Genomic DNA, 14,196 nt, shown 5'->3' with positions numbered 1-14,196 from the left:
AAGACGGGGGCGTGGGGGGAAGAAGGGAGGAGCCGAGGACTACAACCCCCAGGAGGCTGTGCGCCAAGTCGGCGGACCCAGTCTCGAAGGGAGGAACAGCAGTGAGGAGGCGTTACCCAAAATTAAATCGAGCCAACCGCGGGAGGGAAACGGCTGAGAGGGCGGGGAGCGGCGACGGATTGGCGGCGACGGCGGCCGAGGGGCGGGGCGGGGCGGGGCCTGCGGAGCCGGACCCCGGACGGGCGGGGCGGGCCGGGCAGTGTCCCTAGGAGACTGGGCGCCACGGACCTCGGTCAGCCGGCGGCGGGCGGAGAGCCGAGGGCGGCCACACGGACCGGGCGGAGCGCGGGGGCGGACGGAGCCGGTGCATGGACCTGGGCGCGCGGGGCTGCGCGGGCCGCCGAGCCCAGGTGGGTGTGCGCGCTGCCGCCGGGAGGACCTCGTAGCCGGCCCGGGGTGGCCCAGGACCGGGGAGACGGGCCCGGGGATGCTCAGGACCGCCTAGTCCGGCTCTGGGACCGCGTAGACGGACTCCGGGAGCGCAGCCCGGTGGAGTGGGGCCTTGGGGGGGCGGTTCTCAGGACCGTGCAGTCGGAGCCCCGGGGTTGTGGGAGCGCGGAGAGAATGCCCAGGACCGCCTAGTCCGGCCTCGGGGACGCGGAGATTGTCTCTGAGGATGCTCAGGACAGACCCGGAGACGTGTAGAGGAGGCTCGGGACCGCGTAGACGCCCCGGGGGCTCGCGGACGCCCGCGCCGGACTGCGGAGAGCCTCAGACGGGCCCTGAGGGACGGCGGGATCGGGATCGGGGATGGGCCGGGGAAGGGCTGCGGCAGACGGGTCCCAAGTGATGGGCTGTCCCGCACAGACGGCTGACGAGGCCCGGGAGAGGCCACCCGGCGCGTGGGCAGAGGGGCTCCCGGGACTAGAGCCGCTTGGAGGGCGCTGGAGGCCGGGCTTCCACCGGGACGGGGCTGCTGAGATGGGGGGCGGGGACCCCAGACTGACGGGGCCCTGGGTAGAGAGCTGCGCACATAGTAGGTGCTTCATTATTAACCTCTGAAGGCTCCTGTCTGAGAGGGGGGACCCCAGCAGGGGTGTCAGGGGCCAGAACGGCTTAGAGGGGGGCACAGGGGCCACAGGGGGGGAGGCGGGGAGAGGAGGAGGAGGGAGAAGGCCCCTGAGGTGGACGGGATTACATTAAGGAGTAAGTGACCCCGGGAGGGGGGACTGCAGACAGAGCGTGGGTGATTACTGCCCATGACGCAGGTTTCCAGGCCCCCTTCACCCCCCCCCACTCTGACTCTCCATCCCCCCCTTCCTGGGAAAGAAGGTGAGCTCCCACCTCTGGAACCTGCTCACCTGGAGATGGGGGGGGTGACCTCCAGGGTGGGGAGGGGCAGAGGGATTCCTGACCCCTCTCAAAGGCGCCATGGAGGTGCCAGCTGGGCCTGGGTGATGGGCAGAGGGGAAAGCGGGGCCTTTCGGGGGTGCCTGGGACCTGTCGGGGGCGGGACAAGAAGGGAGGAGCTCCCAGGTGAGCCAGCCTGGCGTGACTAACAGCAGCTGGGGCTGAGTCAGGGGCTGCGGCCACTGTGGGAGTGAGGAGAAAGAAAAAGGAGGCGGCATTCCTTGGGGGGGGGCTGCCAGCCACGTGGGGGTGCCCTGGAGCCCCCTGGCATCAGTCTGGAGGGAGCTGAGAGGGCGGGAAGTGCCCGGATCGGGGCCCCTGCCCCTCCCCCCCGGAGCAGCTCCGGCAGGCCAGCCCCCTCTCTGGGCCACAGCTTCCCGGGGTGCCCAAGGAGAGCTTCGCACCCTGACTGCGGGGGTCCCCTCCGCCCCCCCCCGAGGGAGCAGGCCCCGAGCCCGGAGCTGCCGCTGACACTTCTGGCTCTGTGAGCCTGCCCTTGTCCGGGGGGCCGGGGGGCTCCGGGAGAAGGCGGACGGGGCGCAGTTCACCAGCCGGGAGCCCCTCACCAATCATCCTTTGCATTGATGAGGAAATGGGGGCACACAGAGGGGAAGTGTCCGGCCACAGTGTCGGAGGGCAAGAGGCAGCTCACAGAGCGGGGCGCGGGGCCCCTTCCCACATTACCAAGCCCTTGTTCTAAACTGCCTAGCAACTGGCCCCCCCTTGTCCTAGACCCCTCCCAACTAAAGCTGGGTGAGCTCTGGCTCCGCTGGGGTCACCAGTTCCTTCTCACATTCAGGGGACACTCAGTCTCCAAGATGGCAGCCTCGGGAGGGATGGAGCGGTCCCCTAGAGCCCCCGAAGGCCCTTCAGCCCCGTTCTGTCTGTTCCTCACCATGGCCCTTTGGCGCAGGGAGCCCGAGCACCCCCATGTCACGGGGGGCCCCCCAAGCCCTGAAGGGAGAAGCCCTGGGCCGGGGCCTTCGGGCCTCCCCCACCTGCCTTCAGAAGCAGCGAGGTCCGGCGGTGGAGCAGGTGGGGGAGGAGCAGCCTGCCTCGCTCCCCCTTTCTCACGGCCCCCTTGGACTCTGTTGCAGAATCTCCCGGGGAGGCCCGAGTGCTGAAGGTCGCTGGCCCCTCGGCATCGTCCCTGAGAGGGAGCGGAGGCGCAGGCTGTAAGATGGCGGATGAGGGTCTGGCCGGGCTGGATGAAGGAGCCCTGCGGAAGCTGGTGAGTGCGCCCGGAGCCCCTGCCAGGCCCCCCCTGCCTTCCTCCCATCATCCCTAGGGCCTAAGCAGAGGCTGCTGGGCCCTTCCTCTCCAGCCCCTGGCTCCAGGGAGGCGGGAGGAACTCTCTGGGAGGGGGCTTTCTAGTGCTTGGACATGGAGCGTCCTCCTCCATTTAAGTCTCCTAAGGAGACCTGGAGTTAGAGCCCATTTTACAGATGAGCAGACTGAGGCCCAGAACCATCCCCCCAGAGATTCCTACTGTCTCGGTTGCTCACTCTTCCTTCCTCCAGGGGCGCAGGGAAGAGCTTCCCCTGATTCCGGGGAATAGAGTTCTGGGGGGGGGGGGTCTGAGGAATCTTCAGACTGAGAATGTGGTTCCACAGGGTCAGCGCTGGAGCCCCTGTGGAATTTACCCCCCCTGGGTGCCAGGGGCGGGCAACCCCGCCTCTCCCCCACCCCTGATTAAACAGTCCAGGAGTCATGGGTTCTGCCCTGGGCGAGGGGGGGGCAGCGCCACCCAGGCCTCTCTGGCTCCCGCTCCTCCCGCACCCCCCCCCCACCCCGGCTGCCCCAGGAATTTGGCAGGGCTGGCCAGCTTCGGGCCCTGGCTCGGTGGAGGCCGGCCCTGACAGAGCCTGGCTCCTCGGGGTCCCCCCTAGAGTGGGCCCAGGACGTGACCGCCTTCACTCGGGCTCACTCAGCCCCGCTCGAGAAGGTCCAGGGGCCCAGACCCAGCCTGGCAGCCCCCGGAGGCCGAGCATCCCACGGCTGGCCCCGGGCCCGGGAGCCCCCGGCTTAGCCCGGCCCAGCTTAGCCACTTCCCATTTGGGAAAGGCAGGCCGGCCGGGCCTCCTTCCTCAGCTGTGGAATGGGGGGCGTGGACTGCACAGTATCTGGGTCCCTCCCAGCCCTGACGCCCCCTGTTCTCAGCCCCCTCCCTCTCTGCCATCCCTGTTCCCTGGTCCCCTCAGTTCTGGCCTTCACCGTTCTGAGGGTCTCGCAGCTCTGACTGGGCCCCCTGTTCATCCCCTCTTGGTTCTGTCTGTTCCTCACCAAGGCTGCGTCCGGGCGCCGAGAGGACCCTTGGCTTCCGTGCCTGAGCCTGATGGCAGATGTGGAGGAGAGAGGGGCCTGGCCGTGGGCAAGGAGCCCGAGCTAGAGGGAGGGAGGCCCAGGGGGGCGAGGGCCCGCTTCTCTGGGGAGGGTCTGGAAGCTCTTTTGTTCCAGGAGGGGGAGCTGCAGAAGGGAGGCTGAGCAAGCGCCGGTGTGGCAGGAGCTCAGGATGGGGGGTCCTCCCGGCCCCCCAAGTTCTCGGCACTCCCAGGCATGGGGGACGTCGGCTGGGGGGCTGGGCTTGGAGCCACAGGAAGGGCCCTGACACTCGGGGGCCCCGAGCCCCCTCGGGAGGCAGCAGGAAGGAAGGGAGGGATGTCAGGAGGGGACAGGAGGAAGGAAGGAGGGGAGCGGAGGCTGCTGACCCAGCACGGGCCTATGGCTGAGCCTCCCGGAGCACTCGGCTTCCTGGAGGGAGGCGAGCCTGGCCTGGAGCTGACTGTTCCAGGCCTTGGGTCATTCTTGGGCCTCCCAGCCCTCCTTTGCCTCTCTACATCTGGGTGTTGGGGACAGAGCTCCCTGGCTCCCTGTGCCGTCCCCGGGGCTCCCCATGCGGCTTTCCCAGCCCTCCCTCCAGATCTGGGGTGTCTCCACACATCCGGTTTCTATAGAACATAAGACCCCCTCCAGGAGGGACCCCTGGGATAGCTAGTCTCCAGGGCTTGGCATATAGTAGGGGCATAATAAGTGCTTCCGGCTCTCAGCAGTCCTGAGGGAGCAGCCTGGGGCCTGGGTTTAGGCCACAAGCAGGCAGGCCCTGCCCTCCTGGGAGTGAGGCACAAATGGGGATCCGGGGAGCCCCTAGAACGAGGTCTGATGGGGAGGTGACCCTCGGGGGGGATCCTAGCTCTCCCAGGGGGTCAGTGGGGGACACGTGAGGAGGCGGGAGAGCTGGAAAGGAGGGGTCCTGCTGCCCGGAGCTCCCTGCGGGGATCCCAAGGGTGGACCTTGGGGGGACTCGTGCTCAGAAGCATCCATTTAGGTGTGGCCATATTGGCAGGGGCCCTCCTTTCCCAGAGTGCGGGGCCAGGCTAGGACCCAGGCAGCAGGAAGAGGGCTAGATTTGGGCCCCGAGGATCCGGGTTCAAGTTCTCCCAGTGGCTCCCGCCCAGTGTGACCTTGGATAAGCCCATATGCTTCTCTAGGCCTCAGTTTCCCCTCTGGGGAGGAGGAGGATCCTGGACCTGCCAGCCATCCCTGTCACTAGGGCCCCTGCACATCTGGGGCAAACCCTGGTGGGAGGCAGGGGGGTGGGCGGAGGGGACGCCCCCTTCCCTCTTCCTCTCTCCCCACCCCATTCTTCTATCCCTTCCTCCTCTTTTCCCTCCCCTTCCTCTCTCCCCTTCTCCCCCTGCCTGCTGGGGGGGGGCAGAGGGCAGACGCACGGGGCAGTTGCTGGGGGGGGGCAGAGGGCAGTCGCTGGGGGGGCCAGGTCTGGGCCCTGGCTTTCCTGCCTTGGCAGGCCGGTCCCAGCTTCCCCTGGGCTGCTTGGCTCCCGCTCCCCGCCAGGGGCTCTGGGAGAACACCAGGCCATATAAGGGAAAAGCCTGCTCCCGAGGCGCCTCGGTCCCAGGGGCGCCCGGCCCCCTCCCGCCCAGTGGCCCCGGCCCCCCGCAGTCCCGGCTCCGCGGCCTCGGGCCTGGAGGTTCGGGCCCCTTCCGGTTCCCTTCCCACACATTCCTGCGGGCTGGGGGCTGCACGTGGCAACAGCTGGGGGGGGGGGGGGAGCCCGGCCGGGTGGGGCTGGGCTCGAGTCTGCAGGGGCGGGAGTACAGAGTGAGTGGCGGGCCCCCACCCCACTCCGGAGCGCCCGGGCGCTTCTACTCCCCCAAGCAGCCCTTCCCCCCCTCACCTTCCTTTGGAGCCCCCACCCCCACACTTGTGGCCCTTCCCCCCTGCAGCCCCCAGGCCCGGGACTCGGGGCTCCCTTTCCCCAACCTCAGCCAGGCAGGAGCTGGGAGGCTGAGGGCACAGCCTGGCGCTCGGGGGCGGGGCCCAGCTGCCAGCCCGTGCCATTGGCTGGTTTAAACCAGCAGCCGCTGCCCACGGGCGCGCTCCCTGCCGGGAGAGGGGAGGGCGAGGGTGTACTGTGTCTCAGCTCAAACTCCTGGGCCCGAGAACGGGGGATGTCAGGGCTGGGAGGGGCTGAGAACAGGGGATGGCGGAGCTGGGACATCCGGGTTCCAGGCGCCCTAGCTTTGCTCACTCTCCTCCTCCTTGTTTGGGGGCTGACCCTTCCACTTTCCTCTGGCCCTGGGAGACTGTACTACTGGGACCTCGGGCTCCCTCCCCTAAGTGGGGGGACCGCTGCCACTTGGCTGCCAGCCCTCGGGGCTGTTGGGAGGGTCCCTGGGAGAAGGGAGGGGGCCTTTGGAGCGCCTCCTCTGTCTTCTCCCCCAGCCCACTCCCCTCTTCTGACAGGGCATTGTTCTAGCTGGCTGGGGGCGGCCCTCCGGCCCTGGGAGGTTGCCCCTCCCCTCCCGCCTCTCCTTTTCCCCCCCCCCCCCCAGCTGCAGACAATCACCCTTTGTACTTTCTTGTTGACTCATTAACTGTCTCCCTGCTGGAGGGAGGAGGAGGAGGAGGAGGAGAGTGGCCCACCTGGCCTGGCCCCCAGCCTCCCAGGATCTTCCCGAGGGGCTTTCCCCACCTAGTTTTGATGATTGAAGTAGACTCCCCCTCCCCCTCGGGTAGATCGGGATCCCCTGAGCCAGGGCCTGGCTCTGGGCCAGGACGTCCGGTCAGCCACCCGTGTGCCTGGTATACAGCAGGCGCAGAAATGGGGCTTCTGGAGGAGGCTCAGTGGGAGGCAGGCCCCCCAATCCCACCTGTAGCCGGGCATAACCTGGCCGCCCGCGCGCCCTGTTAATGTCTAACTGGGATGCCTGAGCGCAAGCAGAGCGTGGTCCCGGAGGAGGGGGACAGCCGGCCCCCCCCTCCCTGTTAGCACAGCCGGGCCCAGGAGGGGGCCAGGGACCTGAGGGGGCTTAGAACGGGTCTCCCCATCCAGGCCACCCCCAAGAATTTACAGGAAGGGAAACCAAGGCCCAGAGGGGGGCTCCCGCCTTTTCCCCCTGCCGCAGAGCCCGGAGGAAATGGCCCCGGCCGGGAGTCCTTCCTGTCGGCCACCCCTCCCCCTCAGGAAGCCGGGGGCCGGCCCAACCTGCCGGGGCAGCAGCCCCCAGGGGTGACTGAGTTCCCATGGTCACTGGAGCTCCTTGGAAGGAAGCCTGGGAAGACCGGAGGTCGGGCGGGGATGTCCTCGGAGCGTGGGGACTTGGCTGCCTTCCCGGCCCCCCAGGGACCCTGAGAGCCCCAGGCCGCCAGGTGATTGGGGGCCCCTCGGCGCTGCCCCGTCCCGGGGGCCGCTTCCTCTGCCGGACGGAGATGTGCCGGGGCCCGGCCTCGGCCTTCCTCCCTGCTGCCGGCCCAGACCCCCGGCCTCGGCCTTCCTCCCTGCTGCCGGCCCAGACCCCCGGCCTCGGCCTTCCTCCCTGCTGCCGGCCCAGACCCCCGGCCTCGGCCTTCCTCCCTGCTGCCGGCCCAGACCCCCGGCCTCGGCCTTCCTCCCTGCTGCCGGCCCAGACCCCCGGCCTCGGCCTTCCTCCCTGCTGCCGGCCCTCCCACTCCCCCGCTCTTCCTCCCTTCTCCTCCCTCTGCCCCTCCTGGCTCCCCCCCCAGCCTCTCCCACAGGAACCCCCCCTTCCCCTGAGCCCGAGGGCCGATCGGGATGGGGGTGGGCTGGAAAAGACCCAGAAGGGGGCTCTCCCCACCTCTTTTCCCCGTTCGTTTTCAGAATTTGGGGGCCAGGAAGTGGGAGTTTAGTTTCCCCTTATCTCGAGAGCCCCCCGCCTTTCTGGGCTTGGGTTATTGGGCAGAAGGGGGGAGGGCAAGGGCTCTGCCCCCGATCCACCAAATGACTGTTATTCCCTCTCATCTCTGCCATCCCCTGTACTGAGCCCCCTCCCACCCTGACAACCCCGTTCTAAGCCTCCCTCCCAGCGCTGCCATCCCCTGTACTGAGCCCCCTCCCACCCTGACACCCCCCGTTCTAAGCTGCCATCCCGTTCTTTGGCCCTTCCTGGTTTTCTCTGTTCCGGGGGTCCCCCCCAGCCATTTGGCCCCTGCCTCGTCCCAGCATAGCTAGGCTACCCCAGGGAAAACCAGCTGGATTTCCTGCCCCGTGCCCCCTGGTCTCTGGGCTGGGTCTGCAGGGCCAGGAGAAGGGGCTGCTTGGCTGCTTATGTCTGTGCTCCTAAGAACCTTTCTGAATGTCGGCTGCTCCCCTGCTCTAGAAGCTCCTGTGGCTCCCAGTTTCTGGGCACCCAGAACCCTTCCTTGTCTCCAAGCTGACCGGGGTCCTGGCCCAGCCTGAGCAAGCAGCTGGTGCCGGGACCCCCGAGGGGCTCACCCTCCTCCCCTTCTGGGCGCCAAGTGCAGGAGATACGGAGATCTGAGGGGCAGGAGGCTCATAGCGACGGCTGTCAGGGACCCCTGGGGAGACAGGGGAGTGGGCCGGCTCCCTCTAAGTGGGAATCGCGGGTCTCGATGGCCCTGAAGGAGCCCGCCCCGCGGTCCCGAGCTCTGCGGGGGTCGCCTCCCCGTGACCGGGCGGGACCCGTGGCCCCAGGGCCGGCCCCCTGCACACGAGTGTGCGGGCTGCACAGGCTGCCCATTGTGTGCCCGGCGTGGGTGGCACCCGCAGAGCCCCTCCCCTCCTGGGAAACGCCGCCCCAGCCCACCCCGGGACTCGCCTTTGTCTGTCCCCAGCTCGAAGTCACCCTGGACCTGGCAGAACGGCGCCGGATCCGCTCGGCCATCCGCGAGCTCCAGCGGCAGGAGCTCGAGCGGGACGAGGGGGCCTTGGCGTCCAAGCGCTTCCGGGCAGAGCGGCTGGAGAACAAGGAGAACTGGCTGCAGTGAGTTCCCGCCCCTCGGCCCCCTGGCAGCGGTGCCCAGGGCTCAACTTCCCCATCTGCAGAATGGATGGGGTCAGCTGGCTAAAGGACCCTGGATCCTGAACAGGACCTGGGGGTGCCCAAAGCCCCAGCCCACAACACAGATGGAGAAACTGAGGCTCGGGGGTCACCTGACACTCCGTATCAGCATCTGAGGCAGGACTTTGTCCCTCCGATGTTGATACTGTCTGCCATGTCACACTGCACTCCACGAGCTAGCTAGTGATGGAAGGGCTCCCCGAGTGCCCTTCCCTCCCTCCCTCCTTTCTCCCTTCTTTCCTCTCTTCCTGCCTTCCTGCCTCCTTTTCTCTGTTTCCCTCCCTTCCTTCTGTCCTTTTCTCCATTTCCCTGCCTTCCTTTCTTCCCTTTTTTTCTCCTTCCATTTTTCCTTTCCTTCTTTCTTCTCTTCACACCTTTATTTCCCTCTTTCCTTCCCTCCCTTTCCTTCCCTTCTTTCTTTCTTCCCTTTCTCCCTCCCTTTCTTCCTTTCACAAGGAAGTGGTTTTGGCTTTGACTCCCGGCACACAGCAGGTGCCTAATAAGTGCTTGTTGTTTTTTTGTGCCCCCAGCTCCCAGCAGCAGGAGGAGGAGCAGCGGGTGGCCCTGGCCCTGCTGTCCGGAAAGCTCGAGTCTATCAGCGACGTGGAAGAGCTGACCACCCTGGTGAGGGCCCAGAGCCTGGCGAGGGAGGCGGGCGGGGGCAGAAGGGGCCCGACGGAGACCCCTTTCATCCATCTTCCTCGCAGCTGCGGGCGGCCGGTGAATACGAGGAGCGGAAGCTGATCCGTGCTGCCATCCGCCGCGTGCGTGCCCAGGAGATCGAGGGTAGGCCCCTTCCCGCCCCCTGGTGCCAGCCCTCCCGCCGCTGCCCCGGCCCTGACCGCTCCCTTCTCTCCTTCCAGCGGCCACCTTGGCGGGGAGGCTGACGAGCGCCCACGAGGACGAGGGGCGGGCAGCCAGGAGGCGGGCACGCCAGGAGGTGAGTGGGAGCCAAGGAGGAGGTGGGAGGGAGAAGATATGGCTGCCCTGGCCACCTACGCCCCTGCTGGTCTGGATCCCTACCCCCCCAGGAGGAGGCTTTCAAGGGAGGGCGGAGCTTTGGCGCAGTGAGTGCGTCACGGTCACTCCAGATAATGGCCAGTTGGGGGTGATTGAGAGATAGGGGGCCCAGAGACGGGACGAGCCGGGGGCTCCCGGGGTAGCCCTGCGCCCACACTTCTGCACCTCTAGGTGCCCAAAGAAGCCGCACAAAGGAACCGCTTGTGTTCCAGGACAGGGTCTCTACTGGGGTTACGGCCCTCCTCCCTACCCAAGAGCTCCCTGGGACAGAGGAAGGGGTCCCAGAAGCCACTGGGTGCTCCTCCTGTTGGCTCTCGCAGAGAGTGGGTGAAAGGCCAGGGCTGTTGCCCAGCTAACTGCTGCTTGGGGTGCGGGGGGGCGCTGGCGGGCCCCAGTCCTTTGGTGCTAACTTGGGAAGATCAGAAGCGTTTCCCCAGTTCCTCCAGCTCTGACATGAGAGTAGTGGAATCCCAGGGCTGGAGGCCGGCAACTCCCACCCGTCCCTGACCGGCATCCCTGACCCCTAGGCCACCCAGCCTCCCTTCCCGCACGTGTGATCTTGGGCGATTTGGGGCAATCCCTGCCCTCAGTTTCCTCAGATATAAAATGAGCTGCAGGCTGAGACACCAGGCTCTTCCTCCCGAGACTGGAGTCTCATCACCTTCGTAGGATGAGGAGGTCGGGCCATGGAGCCTCACTACACCTTCCGCCCATTCCTGAGCCTCAGCTTCCCCCACAGGCAACTGCAGGCTTAGGCCACATGGTCTTGGGGCATCTGAAGCTCTCAGGGCTTCTGTAACTTCTGGAGGCTCTCAGGGCCTGAGGAGCTCCCAGAGTCTCTGTAGGACTCGGGGCCTCCTTAGCTCTCAGGGCCTTCTTAGCTTTTGGGGCCTCCGTAGGACTTGGGACCTCCGTAGGACTCGGGGCCTCCTTAGCTCTCAGGGCCTGTGGAGCTCTCAGGGCCTCCTTAGCTCTTGGGGCCTCTATAGGACATGGGGCTTCCTTAGTTCTCAGGGCCTGTGGAGCTCTCGGGGCCTTCTTAGCTCTCGGGGCCTCCATAGGACTCAGGGCCTTCTTAGCTCCTAGGGCCTCCATAGGACTTGGGGCCTCCTTAGCTCTCAGGGCCTAATTAGCTCTCAGGGCCTCTGTAGGACATGGGGCCTCCTTAGCTCTCAGTGCCTCCTTAGCTCTCAGGGCCTCCTTAGCTCTCAGTGCCTCCTTAGCTCTCAGTGCCTCCTTAGCTCTCAGGGCCTAATTAGCTCTCAGGGCCTCTGTAGGACATGGGGCCTCCTTAGCTCTCAGTGCCTCCTTAGCTCTCAGGGCCTCCTTAGCTCTCGGGGCCTCCTTAGCTCTCGGGGCCTCCTTAGCTCTCGGGGCCTCCTTAGCTCTCGGGGCCTCCTTAGCTCTCGGGGCCTCCTTAGCTCTCGGGGCCTCCTTAGCTCTCGGGGCCTCTGTAGGACATGGGGCCTCCTTAGCTCTCGGGACCTCCTTAGCTCTCGGGGCCTCCTTAGCTCTCGGGGCCTCCTTAGCTCTCGGGGCCTCCTTAGCTCTCAGGGCCTCCTTAGCTCTCGGGGCCTCCTTAGCTCTCAGGGCCTTCTTAGCTCTCAGGGCCTCCGTAACTCTCAGGGCCTCCTTAGCTCTCGGGGCCTCCTTAGCTCTCAGGGCCTCCTTAGCTCTCGGGGCCTCTGTAGGACATGGGGCCTCCTTAGCTCTCAGGGCCTCCTTAGCTCTCGGGGCCTCTGTAGGACATGGGGCCTCCTTAGCTCTCAGGGCCTCCTTAGCTCTCAGGGCCTTCTTAGCTCTCGGGACGCCGTAGGACTCAGCTTGGCAGCCTGGGGTTTCTTGCTCTACAGCTGAAGAGAGAGTGACATCCCCCTGAGAAAGTCCCCCCCCCCCCGGCCTCGTGTGGTCCTAATGACCCTTCCATCTTCACCTCCATGTCCCAAGAAGGGGAGGGGCAGGTGTGGGCCAAGGGGCCCAAGGGGTCCCTGGGTGAGCAGCCTGGGGAGCGCCGTGCTGAGAGCTGCCACTAGAGATCGCTGGCCGGGCAACCTAGGCCCAGATCCAGAGCTGTGTGGGCCCCCTTGGTGCCGCCTCCCCCTGGTGCCGCCTCCTCCCCCCCCTGCTGCCCTAGCCCCGACTCACTCCACCTCCATCAGCGCAGCTCTCCTTCAGTTTCTCTCCCTGGCTCTGCCCTGATGCCGTGCCTCAGTTTCCCTGTCTGTGAAATGAGGTTGGACTAGGTGATCTGGGGCTCACTTCCTGTTCCCTGAGCCTCCAGTGTGCCCCTGGTGGGGGTGGGGCAGGGTGGTTCTGGCCTTTGCAGGACTGGCTACCTGGGCCCCACCCCAGCTTTCTTTCCCAGCTACTTTGCATGGGTGGCAGCCAGCCCGCCCTGGCGGCCATGAAGCAGAGGGGGCGCCTCAGGCCCAGTGCCACGGCCTCTCTTTGGGCCCTCTCTGACTTCTCTGTGTCTTTGTCTCTGACTTCTCGGTTTCTCTGTCTCTATCTCTCTATCTCTGTCTCTCTCTGTCTCTGTCTCTATCTCTCTATCTCTGTCTCTCTCTGGCTCTGACCTCTGTCTCTGACCTCTGTCTCTGACTCCTCGGTTTCTCTGTCTCTGTCTCTCCATCTCTATCTCTGTGTCTGCCCCTCTCAGGCCAGGGAACGAGAACAGCAGGCCGAGCAAGCGCAGAGCCAGGCCCAGACTGGTCAGTGGCAAGAGGCAGCCCCCCGCCCGGAGCTGGACGGTAAGGCTGCTCCGGGGCCCTGGGGCTTGGGGAGCCCGGCGGGAGGGCTAGGGAGGAGGCCCCCGGCCACCCTGGGGCCTCCTCACTCCTTGTCTTCCCCAGACATGGCCTCTGGGCCTCTCTTGCTGCTGGACGCCCTGGGCCCGACGCCTCCCGGCCCGCCCACCCCGCCCTCCACCCCTTCTTCCTCGGAGCCGGCCCGGTGCCCAGCGGAGGCAGGTAGCGAGGAGGCCGGGGAGAGGCCTCCTAGATCCTCTCCGGAGGAGGAGCCAGATCCCGGGAGCCCCCCCAGGGCCAGCAGCCCCGAGGAGCCCCAACCTCTGCCAGCCCCCCCGAGCCCCAGACCCTGCCCTGACCAGCCTCAGGAGCACACGTCGGTCCAGCTTCTAGGTAGCCATGCCCAGAGTGGTGAGGTAGGTGGCCTGGGCCGGGGGAGGGGCTGGGGGGGAGTGGAAGATGGAGGCGGTCAAGTCTCCCAGTGACGGCCTCCCTGCCGCTGGGTGTGGGGGCCTTCAGTGGGGAAGGCCGGGCGGGAGCCTTACAAATGGGACCATCGAGGCTGCGCATCTCCTCAGGTGGGCCAGGACCAAAGGGAGCAGGTGGCAGAGAGAGTGGCCGGGACCCCCGACCAGAAGAAAGCTGGTAAGGACTTGGGCTTAGCTGGTCCCCCGTCAGTGCCCGAGAAGGGCCTTTAGAAAGTCCCTCGGCCTCAGCTTTGGGGCCTGGGCAACTTGGGCTCTCTTGTGGGGGCCTGGGAACTCCCTCGGGCTCCCTTTTGCAGGCTTGGACAAGCCCCTGCTCTCTCTTGGGGGCCTGGGCACTCCCTCAGGGCTCTGGGGGGGCCCCCGGCCCTTTGCCATCAGGGAAGAGCAGGCCGGCTCTCGTCTCGGGGAAGCCTTCCTGAAGCGGGCCCGGCCTTGGGAGGGAGGGAGGGAGGGAGGGAGGGAGGGTTCTCATTTGGAGGGGGGCCCGCATGGGTCCGCTCAGGAGGGAGGCTGCGGCGCAGGCCCCACACTTGGGCCCCAGCCAGCGGGCAGCATCTCTGCCATCCCCGGCCCGCTGTCGGGGCCGGGAGATGGAGGGTCTGTTTATCCCACGGCCGGCCGAGCCTTGAAAGGGAAACTGCGGGCGCCTGCATTCTTCTCCCCAATAAGGGCTGCATCAGCTCCCTGCCCCCAACTCCCCCATGGGCACGGGGCCCCAGGCTCCCCGCCCCCAGCGCCCTCCTGGGCACGGGGCCCCAGGCTCCCCGCCCCCAGCGCCCTCCTGGGCATGCCCCCACCCCAGCATCCCTTCCACAACCTTGAGCCTTTACTCACCACAGCATCTCAAGGCAGTTTGGGGGTTCAAAGAGTGCTCCAGTGGAGGGCCCTCAGGGAGGGTCCCAGGGGCTCAAGGCTCCAGGGGGCATCATGGGGGGAAAACATCCACCCTGGGGCAGCGTGGCCCTGCCCTTCCCATCTTCCTCAGGCCATCTCATCTAGAGAGGGAAACTGAGGCACAGGGCAACTAAGTGCTGGGGGGTCTCCTGGCTCCAGAGCCAGAGCACTTTCCATGACATCCCCTTCCTGAGAGGGGACGGAGCCTGGGAAGGTCTCCAGCTTGGGGTGAGGAGCGTGTGGGAGGGACAAGGAAGTTTAGGAACATGTGAATGTGCAAGAGGAAGGGAGAAGGGG

At 66.6% G+C, this 14,196-nt stretch overlaps 1 protein-coding gene across 8 annotated transcripts in view; it reads left to right on the top strand.

Moving 5' to 3' along the window:
- Positions 1 to 249: 249 nt before the first annotated feature.
- The window catches only part of SMTN (smoothelin), a 31,543-nt gene continuing 17,596 nt past the window's right edge, over positions 250 to 14,196 (top strand). For 7 of the 8 annotated variants that reach the window (XM_074293479.1, XM_074293489.1, XM_074293498.1 and 4 more), the window contains exons 1-9: positions 275 to 410; positions 2,508 to 2,641; positions 8,524 to 8,672; positions 9,281 to 9,374; positions 9,458 to 9,536; positions 9,614 to 9,690; positions 12,430 to 12,520; positions 12,623 to 12,933; positions 13,096 to 13,162. In XM_074293479.1, the coding sequence (XP_074149580.1) occupies positions 2,591 to 2,641; positions 8,524 to 8,672; positions 9,281 to 9,374; positions 9,458 to 9,536; positions 9,614 to 9,690; positions 12,430 to 12,520; positions 12,623 to 12,933; positions 13,096 to 13,162 (919 nt within the window). In that variant the 5' untranslated portion in view covers positions 275 to 410; positions 2,508 to 2,590. Of the gene's footprint in view, positions 411 to 2,507; positions 2,642 to 8,523; positions 8,673 to 9,280; positions 9,375 to 9,457; positions 9,537 to 9,613; positions 9,691 to 12,429; positions 12,521 to 12,622; positions 12,934 to 13,095; positions 13,163 to 14,196 lie in introns of all 8 variants that reach the window. The other variant, XM_074293516.1, reaches the window with a different exon arrangement.

The sequence above is a fragment of the Sminthopsis crassicaudata genome, chromosome 1, assembly GCF_048593235.1.
Source record: "Sminthopsis crassicaudata isolate SCR6 chromosome 1, ASM4859323v1, whole genome shotgun sequence".
Lineage (NCBI taxonomy): Eukaryota > Metazoa > Chordata > Mammalia > Dasyuromorphia > Dasyuridae > Sminthopsis > Sminthopsis crassicaudata.
This window is presented reverse-complemented; position numbering and strand designations above follow the sequence as displayed.